At 37.8% G+C, this 17,532-nt stretch overlaps 1 protein-coding gene across 1 annotated transcript in view; it reads left to right on the forward strand.

Annotated features, from left to right (window-relative positions):
• The window catches only part of anos1b (anosmin 1b), a 93,290-nt gene that overhangs the window by 15,398 nt on the left and 60,360 nt on the right, over positions 1–17,532 (forward strand). Inside the window, exon 2 of the mRNA XM_077231966.1 lies at positions 4,451–4,498. Within this exon, the coding sequence (XP_077088081.1) occupies positions 4,451–4,498 (48 nt within the window). The remainder of the gene's footprint in view (positions 1–4,450; positions 4,499–17,532) is intronic.

Raw genomic sequence — 17,532 nt, forward strand, 5'->3', positions numbered from 1 at the left:
ATATCAGCTATGCATTCCGTTATTTTTGTGAATTTGTAAGTTTTGTCAGTGCGTGAAGAAATATAGAGCTGAGTATCATCAGCATAACAGTGAAAACTAATGCGTAGGCCCTCTCCTTAATCCAAATCCTGGGGGCTGCTGGGCTTGAGCAGCCTCAGCCGTCGAGTTCCTCATACAGGGCATAGCATAAAGAGCCTCGCATCTCGTGCCCCTCGACAAAAATCATGGGGGTCGGGACAACACCGTTGTCACTCAGCCCGAAGCCTCCCAAGTAGATATGGATCTAAGGACAATTCTTCTAGTAAAGAAGGATTAGGCTAAAAAGAAATCCTGACGCCAGTGGTTCTGAAGGCTGCCACCTCCATGGTATACCACCTCACTATACGGTCTACTCAGTAATAAGTCTACTACTAGTAGCGCCGTACTGGCCGAACCAGACTGTGGATCTCGTACCTAGTGACCCTCATCGACGGCTATCCTTTGGAGATTCCGGCCAGGAGGGGGCTTCTGTCCAGGGCGGGAGCCTATTTCTTCATCCCCTCCCAGACTTATTGAACCAGTGGTTTTGGCCTTTGAGGCGGCCCAACTCATAGACTCAGGTCTCTCAACTGAGGTTTTTGAGACCATACTTCACTCCAGAGCTCCGTCCACATGGAAACTTTACTCCTTGAAGTGGAGAGTTTTGGCTTCTTGGTGTGGAATGCAACAGTGGGATCCAGTAAACTCTCCGGTTGGTTCAGTGCTAGAGTTCCTGCAAGATCGCTTTTCTGCAGGGCTATCCCCTTCCTCACTGAAGGTCTACGTGGCGGGCATAGCTGCCTACCATGTCCCTTTGGGTGGTGTATCAGTGAGGAGAAACCTGATGGTGACACATTCGTGAGGTTCTACAACCTTGGACCTGGGCTCTAACCCAGGTCCTCAGGTGCTCATGTCTTAGTTGTGCCTGCAGTGTTCACACAGACAGGCACTTGTAAGCATGGCGTTTGGGTATTCCGGTTCCCAAAGTGTCCTTGACGGAACATGAGTCCTCACGAAGCGAACGTCTCAGGTTATGACTGTAACCCTTGTTGCCTGAGAAAGGAACAAGACGCTGCGTCGGCCTGCCCTACTTCCTTCATCCGGGAATCTCCGGTCATCCCTGTGAGTGACTTGTTTCGGCTAATTGAAGCTAATGCCGGTCATTCCGGATGTGCTTTTATGCTTTCTTTGTCGTAAACATATTTTTTTGACCGGTTGTGAACATGCTGCAAATCCACCTAGAATTTGGCTTAAATAATCTCTGATGATGACGTTCTCTATAGGTTATAAAAATGAAACCCATAAATAATATATTTTATTATTATTATTTATTTTGTTACATTGTTCACTATTATATTGAGATCATTTCTTGTTAAACGGTTTACTTTTGTGAGGAAGAAAATAGTTCAAGTAGGCTACAGTATGTCTACCAGTTGTGAAGTCGTGTGAAAGTTTTATCATTTTAATTTGCACACACAAATAGTGTATGTATATTTTTTATTATTATTTTTAGACTTGTTGGCAAGTTGTGGTCTGTGCAATTTTTTTTAATAGTTCTAAACCATCTATTGCGTTTTATTGTTCCACTATAGAAATGATAATATTTACAATAATATATTGAATTTAATTGTTACATGCATGATTTGTGTTTCCCCCCTTCATTGTGTTTTTGGTTCAGTCCTGTGACCTAGTGTTCCATGATTGTTCTAATTACTCATGTCTATCACCTGTACATTGTCAATCACCTCATTAGTTATTTTGTTAGTCCCTGTGTATTTATACCTTGTGTTCTCCTTCAGTCTATTTTTCATTTTTGGTTGACCCTTTCATTTGATTTGAGCGTGAATGAAGAAAAAGTCTTTTTTTTGAAAGTTTTGAGTCCCATTGACAGTTATGATATGGACAAAAACTGCTGAAACATTCTTCAAATTTCTTTACTGTTCAGACAGATGAAAGTCATATGAGACATGAAGATGATATGTACAAGACATAAATAATGACTTAAGTTATTACTGACCTATTTAACAATGCATTTCAGATTTCAGCTGATGGGTTAACTTGAGTGCATTTCAAGTATAAATCGGTTAGATGGGAAGTGTATGTTAGTTTTGGCTAGACTTCAGAAGACACAGAGACCTTTGAGCTGAGCTTTAGCTCTGTCATATATTTATCCTCAACTGTCCAAGCAAACACATCACAGTTCATGAGCCCCACGAATGATTATTTGTGTTAATTTAATATACATTAACTGTTTTCCCACAGTGATATATAGCAGCCTACATAACATTTTTAGATAAATGGTTGTGATTCAATCAAAAACTCATTAAGGGACTAAATCTCTGTTCTCTGTTAAGTGGGCAGGACTTGTCTTCAGCCCCAAAGACTAAGGATTTAACTTCAATTTTATCTTCTTGTTTTCTGTGTTTAAAGAAAGAAACCCATATAAAACAAACCTAAGAGGATTTATTGGTTTTCCCTTCATGAAAGTTTGTGAAACAAACCTGTAAGTGTTATGGGTTTAGTTGGTTTAGTTTGAAGGTGTGGAGTGAGAGCTTTAGTCTGGGAAGCTCATCAAGAAGGATTTAGCCTTGATGTGATCTCCTGAGATGATGTTACGCTCCAGCATTCCTTTGGAGATCACTTCTGGAGACTTCATGACACACAATGGGCTCTCTCTGTCCCTAAAGTCCTAATTAAACCCTTACTAAAGCCTTGTGGGACCTCAGAGGAGGCGTGACTCACGTTTGCTGAGGATAAATATTGGTTACCCAGAGGGAGTGTCTGGAGGATTACTGTGGCGTTCGCCTGCACGCTGATCACTCGTATGTGTGTTTGCATCAGAGCCGCATTCAAATCGCATTTTACATGAGGTTACAGAGGAGCTTTTATGTTTGTGGTGTCTGCTGTCCCATCATTCACGAAGACTCTGACTAAACCCAGTCTAAACACAGACACTTCTGGACCGTCATTCATTAGCTATGGTTAACTCCTCACCCGCACTTTTCCAAAACAAGGTTTGGTTGGGTGTTGACGTACGCTTGAGGCTGTGGTTATGGTGTGTTTGGTGTGATTCATTCTCGCCCATGTCGCCCCACGCTGGAAGAGGTTCTGACCTCAGGCTTCAAATGCCACTGAAGGCCCACAGTAAATATAAATTGGAAATTTACCTTTTGTAATAGATAGGAGTCTGGTGATCTTGTTTTAAACAGTTAAAACGGTCTTAAAAACATGCAGTAGATATGACTAGTAATTTTATCTAACGCAACTCTATATAGGCATTCATTGACCAATGAGAATTAAAAGCAACGTGTTCAGTTTGGCACATTTATCTTGTACACTTGTATGGTCTAAGATTACTTTGATGTTTATTTGACTGAACCTGTCTTTACATTTCTTTTGGTTTCTTCCTGGTTGTATCTGTTGTTTTCTTATTTTATTTGTATTTTTGCGTCTAGTTTAGTTCTCTTTATCGTGTATGTATTTCTAGCCCTGGGTTTGAGCTGTCTTTTGTCTGATCTTCATTTATTTCACTGGTTAATCTGTTGTGTTTTACAGTTATTTGGGATTACCATCTTTTAGTGATGAGAGAAATTAAGCTTTTTTAAAACTTTGAATCAATTGCTTTGCAAAATGAATCACTGTATCAAAGCTCACAAACACGGCTGGTCAGACCAGTGTCAATGCAATGAAAACTCAGGCCAAACATTAATAAAACACCTTTCACAAACCAATTGCAAATGTTTTATTGAAACTAATCTATTAAACCAATTACCAAATCATCTAATACCATTGTTTTGTTTGTTTTATGGAGAGCTTGGTTAATCAGGGCAATAAGAGACTATTTTACAACTTTACATCATACAAATGTGTCAATAAAAATGTCTACAAAATGTCTTAAACTAATCTGAGATTAGGTAAAATCCATATAGACACTAGTTCATGGTTTCATACAGATTTCAGGAAACAAGTCTTTGTTACATCACAACTGTTTTGAAACATTTCACAAGTAGCGACCTTTTCGAAGTTTGATACGCTCTTCGAAACACTGCTTCAAAACAAAGATTTCAGAGCTTCACAAAGCAGCGTTTCGAAAGCACCTGTCTCTACCTTCTTCTGAAGAACGTCTTGTGCATCGTTCTATTTAATTTTTTTAATAAATTTGATGCTTCGATTAGATCCTCAACTCTTGACACACTTGTGCTTTCAGAAAATCTATTTGCTGTATTCCTGCTTGATGTCAAACTGACCACATCTAAACTTCCCATACCCTCAAAACACGTCTTATACATCTCAGTCTGTCAGAGCTTTCTCTAGTGTGGCAGATGAAAATATAATTCATACTCTTATTTTATACTATTCATACTTGATGACCTGAAACAGTTGAAAAAGTTGTATTGTCATTGCATCATATGTGTTTCTTGGTCTCTTTCAGAATGACCTTGTGTTGGGTTGGTGTGAGAACCACAGAAGATGTTCACAGGTAAGATGTTTTCAGATGAATGAGCTTGACATTATTCATTAAGCTTACAGCTTCTCATACTGCCTCAGTGCTGCTAAATAAAACTCTGTTCAAATGTAATTTCCTTTTAGTATAGGAAATGGCCAAAGGTTAATGCCTTTATACAAACCACATGCCCTGTACGTACACTAAACCTCACTCATGTCTAATGGCTTCTGGAAACCAACGTAAACAGCACTGAGAGCCGCTGTTATATACTGAGACATTTTTACAGTTATTACCTTGTTACAGCTTTTTCCTTCCACCAGATTACTGTCATTTTGGGTTGCAGTACATTATTAGATAAATAGACAGATTTAGATTTTAATATTTGGTGTTCCTTACACTTCCATTTTCTGAACATAAAATCAAAATGTAATATTGTATTTGGGTATTGTAAAAAAAAAAAATTCATAATCTTTCATCAAAACTCGCTCCGACCCTCTGAAATATCTTTTCAGCAGATGTCACCGATTCAACTTGATTTTTAATTGATTTTTAATGATCTCCTCCCCCTCCGACCATGTGTCATATAGTGATCACTGATGACCATCCAATCAATTCCTGGATAAAAGCAGTCACATTACAGAAGTACATTGGGATGTGAACATATCTATATTTTTTGATTGGTTTGCCCCAAGGAAATTATTATAAGGATATGATGGGGTAATAAGCATTTACAGCACAACTCTCCTTTCACCTAGAGTCCATTTGCAAGGATGCATTTATCAAAAGGTTCCCTGGATTCGGAAATATTCAGACTAGGCTCATTAGAAAATCATTCCTCTACCAACATTTTTGCAAAACTCCAAAAACATACAAACATACATGCATACATGCATACATACATACATGCATACATACATACATACATACATACACACATACATACATACATAATACATGAATGCATACATACATGCATACATGCATACATACATAGATACATACACACATGCATACATACATAATACATGATGCATACACACATGCATACATACATACACACACACATGCATACATACATAATACATGAATGCATACATACACACATACATACATACATACATACATACATACATACATACATACATACATACATACATACATACACACACACATGCATACATACATAATACATACATACATACATACACACATACATGCATGCATACATACATGCATGCATACATACATGCATACATACATACATACATACATACATACATACATGCATGCATACATACATACATACATACATACATGCATACATACATACATACATACATACATACATACATACATACATACATACATACATACATACATACATACACACATGCATACATACACACATGCATACATACATAATACATGAATGCATACATACATGCATACATGCATACATACATACATACATACACACATGCATACATACATACATACACACACATGCATACATACATAATACATGAATGCATACATACATGCATACAACTTTTTCAATTTAATTTCCTTTCACACTATTTCATTTTCATTTTGGATTTAATTTCCAAACTGCCATGATACATACAACAACCAATGTAATAAACCGTTGCCAGATTTATGTTTATGTATTTCAGATAAAACTGAATGCGCTTTTAGTGGCACTTACTGAAAATGTGATATCATGTTGCAAAATTGTTGTCACAGACGTGTTTTTTCAATGAGCCTGGTTTGGAATTAGTAGCAATGTTAACATGGACTCAGACATTGCCTACCTTGTAGCCTTTTTAGCATTTCAAAATGATTGTGCATCCCAAGGTTTTAAATGGGCTTTTAAATGGCAGTTTCACTCAAACCGTGCCAGTTGTGCTTCCTTATAGCTCTCAAACACAGGCTTAGATCAGAGGAGCTGAGGCTCAAGCGGACCATGAAGACTATCAGAGATTTTTCACAATGGTGATATGTGACCGTAATTGCCCTCCGATAAGCCAGTAAACATGGTAAGCTCATTAATGGTAATTGCCTAAACCCAGACATCTCTGGCTGCCGTCCGCCGATCATCAAGAGCCGCTCACCCCGAGGCCATGAGCTTTAAAATCCCTCAATGAAAAAGAGCAAAATCATTCCTCGTGAAAGCTGTATTTCTCACACCAAGCATTTAAGCCGTCCTAATTGCATTCAGATGGAAGTAATCCACCGTCAGCCTTTCCAATAACAGGTAAAGTAAATGTTGTGTTTCTTATGAAAATAAGCTGTTTCACATCCTCCCCGGCTGAGCTGTGTGTCTAAAAGTGCTCTTGAAATTAGCTGCTGTTTATTCGTTTAAAGCCCAGGCCAGGAAGACGCTGTATTTTTCTTTTTCTTGTTATGTCTTGTTTGGTTGTGAAGGACTTTCTACGTCTTAATTTTTTGTTTGTATATTTTTTGAGTGCGTGATCAGTTGATCTGTTAAACTGAATCTCCTATCCCTTACAAAAAATAAGTTTACTCAAGTGTGGAGCTGTTAGTATACTTTTAAACAAAAACTAATAATAATTGTATACATTCAGTCTAATTTTCATTTATTGTGCTTAGATATACTTCACAAAAGTATGCTTAATTAACTGACAATTGTATAATATGATATTATATAATAGTATTATTCAAGTCTAAGAATATTTGGGCCTATACTTGTACTTAATAAAAACAGTGTAATTTAGTAAATATGTATATACACACATTACTATTACTTTTTATAAACTAAAAAGTGGACCAATTTAGTCCCAAGAAGTATTGAAATTTAGTTAACATTCATTTTACTACACAAAGTATACTTGGAAAATATATTTAAACTTTACTTAAGGCAAGATGTTACTGGCTTTTGGGCTATTTTGATCCTATAATATTTCTTCTTTCAGACTAGGAGAAAGAAAACATCCAAAGTATTATACACAAGTGTTTATTTTATTAGTTTTTCTATTTTTCGTCTGTAGATTTCAATTACTATACATAAAGACCGTTTTCTCAAAATGAGTTTTTTCTCTCTTACATACAGCAAACTTTCCACTTTTACTCCTATCTATATTCTAAAGGAATTTACTGAGGGCTTTGTTCATATATCATTCGCCTGATTTATATAAAATTTTATTCCTAAAACATGGTGATTTTTTTTTTTTGGACAGTATTTTCTGATTTGTGGAGCAATAAAAAAAATCCTCTCTCTAAAAACCTTTAAATCTAAAATGTCAGAAAAAATTGCTTTATCCAGTGTTCCGATTTATGTCCTGGAAATGCATGCAAATGTATGTATTTGTAAATAGATAATGCCTCATTTTCATATTTAAACATATCATTACAGAAAACTTGTAATGCTAAATGTTATGTCTTAATATACTGTGATTAATTGACTGGGGAAGTATGGTGATATCTATTAGTTAAAATGTTCACCTGTGGTGTCTTGCCTTTACAGTTTCTCTCAACTGCTTACACACATTTTCAAAACTTTACACACAAATCCAAGAATTGCACACACAAAATGCAAAATGCCTCGCATCTCTTGCAAAATGAAGCACTGCATTTAAAATATCACAAACACATCTCATAAGCGATCATTTTTCTTACGTTGCAAACACCTTTGCAATAATATTATATTTTTTGATATATACACACACAGTCATTCAAAACCTAAAGCTCTTCTTCCATGAGCTCCTATGTACATTTCTGTACAATATTTAAAGTAATTGTCAAAGAGATGTTGAACATTTCACAGTAAATATGAAAGCAAGACTGAAAACAAACTATTTATTTTTTACTGTAAGCATTTGTGGTTGTGAATACAGTATTACACAGTCCGAAAGACCTTGACCTTTGACCTATTTATAGGCCTATTCTAAAGCCATGATTGGTTGGTATTCAGTAAAGAGTGTTTGCACATGTGAGGAGTGTGTGTGAGGCTCTGATGAATTACTGTGGCATTTTGATAGGTTGTGTTTGAAAAAGGAAATCAAAATACATCCTGTTCGATTTTTGTGTGTTACATAGATAATTGTGTGTTGTGGTGTGCAAAAAGTGTTTTATTTTATGAAATTGAAAACCGAGTCGAAGGCCAAGATTTAGTGTATGGTTTTGCAGATTTGATGTGTGGTGCTGGTGTTTGAGTGTCAGGTTTCAGAATTTGGGTGACAAGTAAGGATTTTGTGTGTAAGCAGTTGAACAGTTCACAAACTTGAAGTAAACGTTTCTGTTTGTAAGGGATACGCTTCAGTGCTGAGCGTCTGAGCCGAGCGGAGGCCAGTGTTAGGATTGATCCGGGCGTCACCCAACACTTGTCCAGTGTAATCCGTCAGGCCTGACCCTGGGTCAGATGATTAACCCCGCTGGAGTGTGGCTCAGAAGCAGACGCGAGCCTGTGAATGCTTGACCCGACCCGACCCGGGCTTTGGACCCGGATCAGCAGGTGAACCGGACGCCTGAGGGTCAGTGTGTGTGTGTGTGTGTGTGTGTGTGTGTGTGTGTGAGTGTGAACTAAAGTGACCGTGGCTCGTAGCTTTCTGTGTGCAGTTTGCATGTTCTCCGTGTGTCCGCGTGGATTTCCTCCGGGTTCTCCGGTTTCCCTCACAGTGCAAACACACGCAGGTGTGTGTGTGTGTGTGTGAAGCGCAACCTAGAAACAAGTGTAAATAACGCTGGGAAGATGGACTTCAGAGAACTGGCGCACAGTCCTAGTCATGTATTAGGTCAACATATGTTACCTTTAAAATCGAAAATTTAGAGGTTGTATTTGAAAGTCAAAATGGAGGTTGTATTTTCACAGTGATTGTACTGCAGATATATATTATACTGCAAAGATGTGATTAAGGTATTGTGTCACCGTCTGTGATTTTTTCCAGAAGCTTAAATGCATCAATTATGTAACATTAAACCCCAGTTCAAGCGGCTCCACGGTGAAAGTGCTCTACACACACTTACATGAAAGCCCCAAAATATCACAACAGCGTGAAATCAACTAAAGCAATACATTTAGTTTCAAAACCACAGAGAGTCTCAAAGCCAACATTACAGTTCCTAAAGTAAACCATGGTTGGTTAGCATTTACATATCTGAAATATGCTATGTTACCTTTAACGGCACGTAAAATAGTTTATGATGACGGATTCATGTGAACCATATGAGAGAAAGCTGGTGTGTGTAGTTGTGCAGGCGATGAACTCCGTGGCCTTGTGTCGTAGTTCCTCCACCCTGAGCAACATGTTTTCTGTGTGGCCCGCAGACACCTGAACTGCAATGGCATTGCAAAAGTCAATGGATTGCAGACGTTCAGAACACCCAGGTTGTACCCATAATGCACCAGTGCAGATTGTGTGCTGATTTAAACTGCAGCGAGCGGATGTTTTCCAGTTCATTTGCCGCCCCGTGTGACACCTTAATGACCAGCCGGTCCTGTATTCATCAAACGGGATTCAGAAACACTCTTGTCTGAATAAAAGATGTTTCTGCACATATGGTTTGTGTCATCGTGAGGCTGGAGCCCATGAGAATGTACATGTCAGGACACTAAATCAGAACATGCAGGCCTGCTCTTGAATCAGGGAGAACGCCGAAAGGTCAAGAAGAGACCTCTGGACTGCGTCTTTCAAAACCAAGTCCAGGATGATTTGTGTTTCGGGGGGGGGGGGGGGGGGGGGTAATGGACGTTTGTCATCAACTTCCATATGGATAAGCCATTTGAGTTATTCATGACACTGAGAAATGAATGGACTCGTGTTACTCTAGCTCTCCTAATGTTTCAGTTTTTCAGGTCTGGCGTTTGAAGGTTCACGGGAGGTGAGAACGGGAACACAGGCTACCGCTCTTTTCCCTTCGGCCTCTTGCACAGCTTTCTCACATTTGTTGCCATCTTGTTCCTGACGGCTTTCAGAAACTCTCAGAGGGCTCTGCGCTCGTTCTCCGAAAGATTTTCTCAATTTGTTCCAGCACGTCAAACAGTCCTTTAAAGCTCCTCTGGTTCATGACGACATCCATACAAAATAATCATCTGATCAGAAACGCATTTATTCGTTAACACTATGGATGCACCGAAATTAATATTCTGGGCCGAAACCGGAAATTAAGAAAGCACTAGGCCAAAAACCAAAACCAAAAATAAATGATACATTAATTATCAATTAATTATTTAAACTTATTTAATAATCAACACTCAAATAGCTTAAACCGAGTTGTACATACATTTAAATTGCACATAAGGAAGGTTTTTATATCAACAGAATTTTCTACTCTAGTTTGTTGCTGAAAAAACAACTTGATTATTTATTCAAATATACATTAAATAATGAAGACATCACTAACAGGTTAAGTAAAAATACAATGAACATATAATACTGTGCACAGTTATTTTTTCCAGGTAACTAATGGGTTTGTGGACAGTTTGCAGTAGCTCAGCACAAAGCTTATTGCTATTTATTGGATGGCTGGTGCTACAAATGTTTAGTTAAGTTTTTAGTTTAGTGAATGAACAGAAAACAGCACAGACTAAAAGATTTATGAAACGAAATCATTACCAATTAAAATTGAGAAGTAAATCCAGAGCAGTTGACATGTTTAAGTGCTGTAGTTTATGTTGTGTCACGAAATAGATGCTGAACAGTCACATCGTGCCATCATAGAAGCGCTAATTAAATGTGTTTCGCTCACTGATTACGACCATCCAAAAACATTTCGGCCCGAAACCGAAATGCCGATACCACTCAATGTCAACACAATCAACGCCGGATGATAGTCAGATGATGCAGGTCAGAGCTCTGTACGTTGTTTATGTTCATTATTATTGTAGTGTTGTGTGCTTTAAGACACGAGGGAGTTTATCGCAGTCTCTCGTGACTGTTTGCAGCATAGACATAATAAATACATAGACGCCCTATTGGCCGCTTTGGAACGTTGCTGCGATACGTCAACGCGTCCGCCATTTTGCTGAGGGCAAGACTGCGCTGTAAACAAATGCAAGTAAAGTATTGCTGCGGTTTTCCTGGATAAAAACAATAATAACTTTACATTTATCATCCGATATCAGTTGTTTGTACGTGGTGTACGTTACTAATACTAATTATATATAATGACCAAATACAACCTGAAAAAAATGTTCAGTCTTGTTTGTGAAAGGTAATTCCCCGAGACCTGTTTTCAATTGTGTGGCGATTTGTTCAGCCCCAAGAGCACACGAAGCAGCCATTTTTCTTAATTCCTGTAATTAGAGGCATGGGAAAGTTGCCCTCCGCAATATGGCGGCGCCGTTGACGTACGCTCCAGCGGCCAATAGGGCGTCTATGTATTTATTATGTCTATCGTTTGGAGACTCTGTTGTGTGTGTTCATGTGTGTTGGAGGAGGCGTGGCTCTAGAGACGCTCTGAATCGGATCTCATCCTTTCAAAGCTAGCTCGCTATTGCTAGCCTCTCTGAAAATGACCTATCCTACCTGTAATGAACGTTAATAGGACCTTAATGTAAAGAGGGATTTGTTTGGTAGTTTGTATAGCGTGTGAGCATTTATGAAGTCACACATGGTTGAAAACAGTCAAGTAAGATGGCTGTAGTACTCAAGAGTGAGTACTTGGCAAAAAATTGTTTCTTGACTTTGGTTTTGGCACTCTTTATCATCCAATTATTTGACTGAATTATTGTTAATGCACAACATTTGAGCTCAAATTTAATTTTACAATGACCTCAGAAGTGCCTCAGGGTGCCTGTTTTCTGTCATCTAATGCAGTTATTACTGAATGTTCAGCATCATGTTTCTTATTGACTTCAGTGGCTTATTTCAGTTTCTTGGCCACATGTGGTCTCATTAGTTTCCTTCACACCTAATGCTTTATTTGTTGTCGCTTATGCTCGTTCATTTCTTATTTCCTTTTGCTAGAACATTTATAACCCTCAGGCTGTAGTGCAGGTCTAAATAAACCAGTCCTCACTGGTGTTCAGTAACTTTGGTCAGAATCTGTTTTCAGAATTTTTCCAAAGTAAATAATCACAGATTGTTTCATGTAACTCAGAATATACAGTTCTGCTTGTGGATATCTAGTCTACCTGCTACTGAGCATCTCAAACTAAACTCTGGGTATCTTTGAAATGCATAATGCCACTAAACTAAATCCAGAGACTAATTCTTCCTCATTGGATCAACCAGGAATCTTGTAAACACAACTTCATTTCCAATCAGATTGAAACTACAGTGTCATTTACCTCATGCCATTTTTGTTTGCATGTCTTAATCATTATTTAATCATTTTAGTCTTGCCTTTTTTCTGTACAAATATAAAAACAATATATATATATATATATATATATATATATATATATATATATATATATATATATATATATATATATATATATATATTAGTGCCGTGCGTTAAACGCGTTATTAACGGCGTTAACGCAAACACATTTTAACGGCGTCAATTTTTTTATCGCGAGATTAACGCTCTTTTTGGCCTAGCAAACTTTGTATTTTTTTCACATGCTGTTGCAACAACTAGTAACGTTAGAAAAACTACAACATCACACCGGATAGCTAGACCGGAAAGAAAACAACAGGCACGCCGCACGTAGGCTACTTGTTTGGGCTTGCGCGCCGGCCAAAGAGTAGTAGGCTAACGTTACGTTTTGAGTGGATGGCGCGAGCGCGAGACGCCGATCTAGAGACGTGCACTCTCAACGCAATAGAGTGCGGCGCGGGACTAGATTTGATGCCCGAGTGCGAGGGTGGGCTCGAGCGGTAATGCACTCACTCTGTGTGTGCGGATACGGGAGAATAAAACGATTCGTGGGACTCCCGCAAACTAGAAATATCTATGAATAAAACATAAAAACTAATACATTTTTATTCATATGTTGCAGAAAAGCAACAAGAACAACTAAAACAAAATAGAAACGATTTACAGGCCAGAGTTTCTTTTTATAACATGTTTGCAGCGTTGAGGGATGTAGCCAATCACAGACATATGTGTTGATTTCTTGAACGCAATGGCCAATCAGAAGCATTTAAAATAGACTCCCCTCACCGCTCAAAACAGACTTTTTGTTCAGTGCTGAATTCTGTATGCTGGCAAATCCTCAAATTATAACAAACAAAGTGTATATATTATGAAAGATGCATTGTGCAGTCAGCTTCATTGATAATAACAGATGTGTGAGATTGCGATGAACTGATGTCAGCTTTTTAGGAATTATTAAGGGAGCGCACTTTGCGCGCATTCAGTCATGCCAAACCATGCACTCAGTAGCCTGCATGCTTTTATGTTATAACAGTGGTTTGTGTGTTAATGCTTTAATAACAAAATATTTATCAGGAGCATTTATGCTTATGTGTATGGTGGCGACACGTAGGCGAAAGTATTTGGAGGTAGCCTACAAAAAAAAGAGTGTATTTGCGGGCGGGAGCGGGACAAAAATGTTGCGGGCGGGAGAAAGTAACATAGAAAGTAGTTGAGAACGTCAGTTATAACGACCCACGTATTAAAAAAATGGACGGGTTTAAATCGGGCTCGGGCTCATAATTACAGTTTATGTGTCGGGCCGGGCCGGGCTCGGACACAATGCGCACGGGCTCGGGTCGGGCTTGATTTTTTGGGCCCGATCTAAGCTCTACAATGGATGACTTCAGACAGAAACACATGGATACCACAGCTAAGAACAAACTTACTGCTGATCCACTTTTCCATGTTGATAAGAGCATTAAAAATAATGAGACAAATAGAAATCAAGGGACATTTAGAATAGATAAAAATGTGCGATTAATCGCGAGTTAACTATGGCATTAATGCGATTAATCGCGATTAAATATTTTAATCGTTTGACAGCACTAAAAAACATACAAACAAAGATAGTAAGTAAAGATAAATATAAAAGATTCAAGGCCTGTTCACATCAAGGACGGTAACTATAACGATAGCGAGCTAAAAATCGTTCTAAAAAGCTAAAAAAAAGAAATGCCCAGTTCACACCACAATGATAACTGTACAGAGAAACAGTGTTATTGAAATTATTTTCAGAATAATTTTTTTTGCAGCTGTTGAACAAAAACATTGACAGCCAATCAGAATCCATCCTGCTTTAAAGACCTCGAGCATTTAAAGATGACAAAACTGAAACGATTTAGAAATTTGGACACTGATGAAGTTCTTGGTGTGAACAGGCATTTAGACTAGTGTTTTCAGATAATATTTCTTTAAAATATCAGGAGGTGGTTTAAGATTTATTCAAGACTTTACCTAGCCAAGCGTTATTTTACCTGGTTGTTCAAGCTACATGCATTATGACTTTACTTCTGTGCCACAATATGGCAGTTTTGGAGCATCACACTCCACAACTGATGCAAATGAAACTGTGAGGATGTTTTTTCTTTTGTTCCCTGTGTAAACACACACGCAGGCCAGATAAATAAACTCGCTGTACTGATGAGGTTCATGGCCAGTTCACCTTCTTATCCCTGATTGATTGGGTCGTTAATTACAAAAGATCCATTTGAAAGCGATTAACGCACAAGCTACTGAGAGGAAACCGTTTTATAAGCAAGCACGATATTGATATCACCTCCACAACAGATGTTAGAAACTCATTCACTGACTCACAGATGTTTGCAACCATGGGAAAAACCTCGTGTCATCCTCAATCTGATGTTTCTGTAAAATCAGTCTGTTTGTATTTGTCTAAATGTGATTATGCTTTGTTTCAAACAGTAATGTATAACAACTTCATATGGACTCATTTTTATGGTGGGACATTTTTTTTGTCCTTTTTGATATTGTAACATTGACAATAATTATACTTTGGACCTGCTTAAAGAGCCCCTATTATGCTTTTTCAGATCTTCCATTTCACGTAGTGTGCAATATAGCTGTTTGTGAATTTAGAAGCTCTGCAAAGTTTTAAAGTTCAAAGTGCAGATTAGAGGTCGACCGATAGTGGATTTTACCGATACCGATATTTAGGTTTGACTACAAATGCCGATAGCCGATAATTCAACCGATATTTTTTTTAAATGGATACTGGATTAAAAACAAACATAACACTCACAAGTAAAACAGTGCTGAACTGAAATGTGCTAAATTAAATAAATAAATGAATATATTAAAATAAGAAGTTCTACAGAACAAACTCTATATAGAAAATAATTTAAACATTAAAATATTACAAGTTTCGTTAGCTATAACCTAGAAACATAGGTAACACATTGCGAGTCGCATTTGTTAACAATGATGTATTAGCTAGCTTTCATGAACTATATGCATTATGCAATATACGTTTTTACTGCATGTATTAATATGAGCAATTCAATTGAACCTTTATCATTCATGTTAGTTCATAGTACATTAACTAAGGTAAAACTCCATTTCAAATGCATTAGTAAATGTTGAAATTAACAAACTATCAATGAATAATACTTCTACAACTTTTATTAACCTTAGTTAATGCTAAAAATGTAATCTTACTGTAAAGTGTTACCATTTTATATAATTCCAGAGAGTCATGCTTAAAGATGGCCATTAAATTTAATAAAGACCTATATTACGTATACGTAATATAGCCAATGAATAGTCTCTCACTTTATTTGCTTCTATTTTAGAAACCTTGATGATTATTTAATCAAAATAACAAGATTTATTGCAGTGATTAAAAAAAAAGAACTTAAATCGAACGCGTTTCTGATTTGTTTATGGTTCTGTCGGCTAACTTACATGAACAATGTTGAGAAAGCAATCACGTCACTAGTTTTAAATATGCAACTTTGTCGGCTAATGAATGCATACAAGTGACCAGCTGGATATAAAATAATGCAAATAGATGGTAACAATTGCAACATAAAACATTTGGGTCAGGTCTGCGTGTGTTTTTGTCACATTGTTTAAACCACTTGACTGAGGTACTAATGTTAGAGTCCTCTCAGCCTCGACGGCAAACATACTTCTGTTCTTTCTCTGCTGATGCAGCATCTAGTCAACAAATTAATTACTTTATAATGATATGGCAATATACTTTAGTGTTATGTATTCATACCGTTTCGCTGTTGGTGTTTTAAATGCGCGTCTGAAGTGTCAGCGTTCTCTGTGCTGTGTTTACATTTTACATGTATTCATTTAGCAGACGCTTTTATCCAAAGCGACTTACAAATGAGAACAATAGAAGCAGTTAAACTAACAGTAGGACAACAATACGCAAGTGCTATAACCCCTCTCAGTTTAACTTTAGTGAATTTTTTTTATTTTTTTTATAGAATAGAAGAGAAGAGAAAGTGTTAGTACTACTGAATCAAGTGCTGCCGAAAAAGATACGTCTTCAGCAGTTTCTTGAAAGTGGCTACTGACTCAGTAGCTCTGGTTGAGTTAGGCAGATCATTCCACCAACAGGGAACAGTCATGGTAAAGATCCGAGAAATAGATTTTGTGTCTCTTTGAGATGGTACCACAAGACGACATTCGCTAGCAGAGCGCAAGTTTCTGGATGGCACGTAAGTCTGAAGTAATGAGTTTAGGTAAGAGGGAGCAGTGCCAGTGGTTGTTCTGTAGGCAAACGTCAGTGCCTTGAATTTAATGCGAGCGGCAACTGGCAACCAGTGCAATTTAGTGAGGAGAGGAGTGACGTGTGCTCTCTTTGGCTCATTAAAGACTACTCTTGCTGCAGCATTCTGGATCAATTGTAGAGGTTTGACAGAGCAAGCTGGAAGACCAGCCAGGAGAGCATTACAATAGTCCAGTCTGGATAAAACAAGTGCTTGGACAAGGAGTTGTGTAGCATGCTCTGTAAGGAAGGGCCTGATCCTCCTAATGTTGTGCAAGGCAAATCTGCAGGACCGGGCAGTTCTAGCAATGTGGTCTGTGAATTTCAACTGATCATCAATTACAACCCCAAGGTTCCTAGCTCACCTTGATGGAGTTATGGATGACGAGCCTAGCTGAGAAGTTGTGATGAAGTGTTGGGTTGGCCGGGACCACAAGTAGCTCTGTCTTCGGAAGGTTTAGTTGAAGGTGGTGGTCCTTCATCCAACCAGAAAAGTCTGTTA

Source organism: Siphateles boraxobius, unplaced genomic scaffold (assembly GCF_051911475.1).
Source record: "Siphateles boraxobius isolate OS27281-9 unplaced genomic scaffold, OSU_SipBor_1 160, whole genome shotgun sequence".
NCBI lineage: Eukaryota > Metazoa > Chordata > Actinopteri > Cypriniformes > Leuciscidae > Siphateles > Siphateles boraxobius.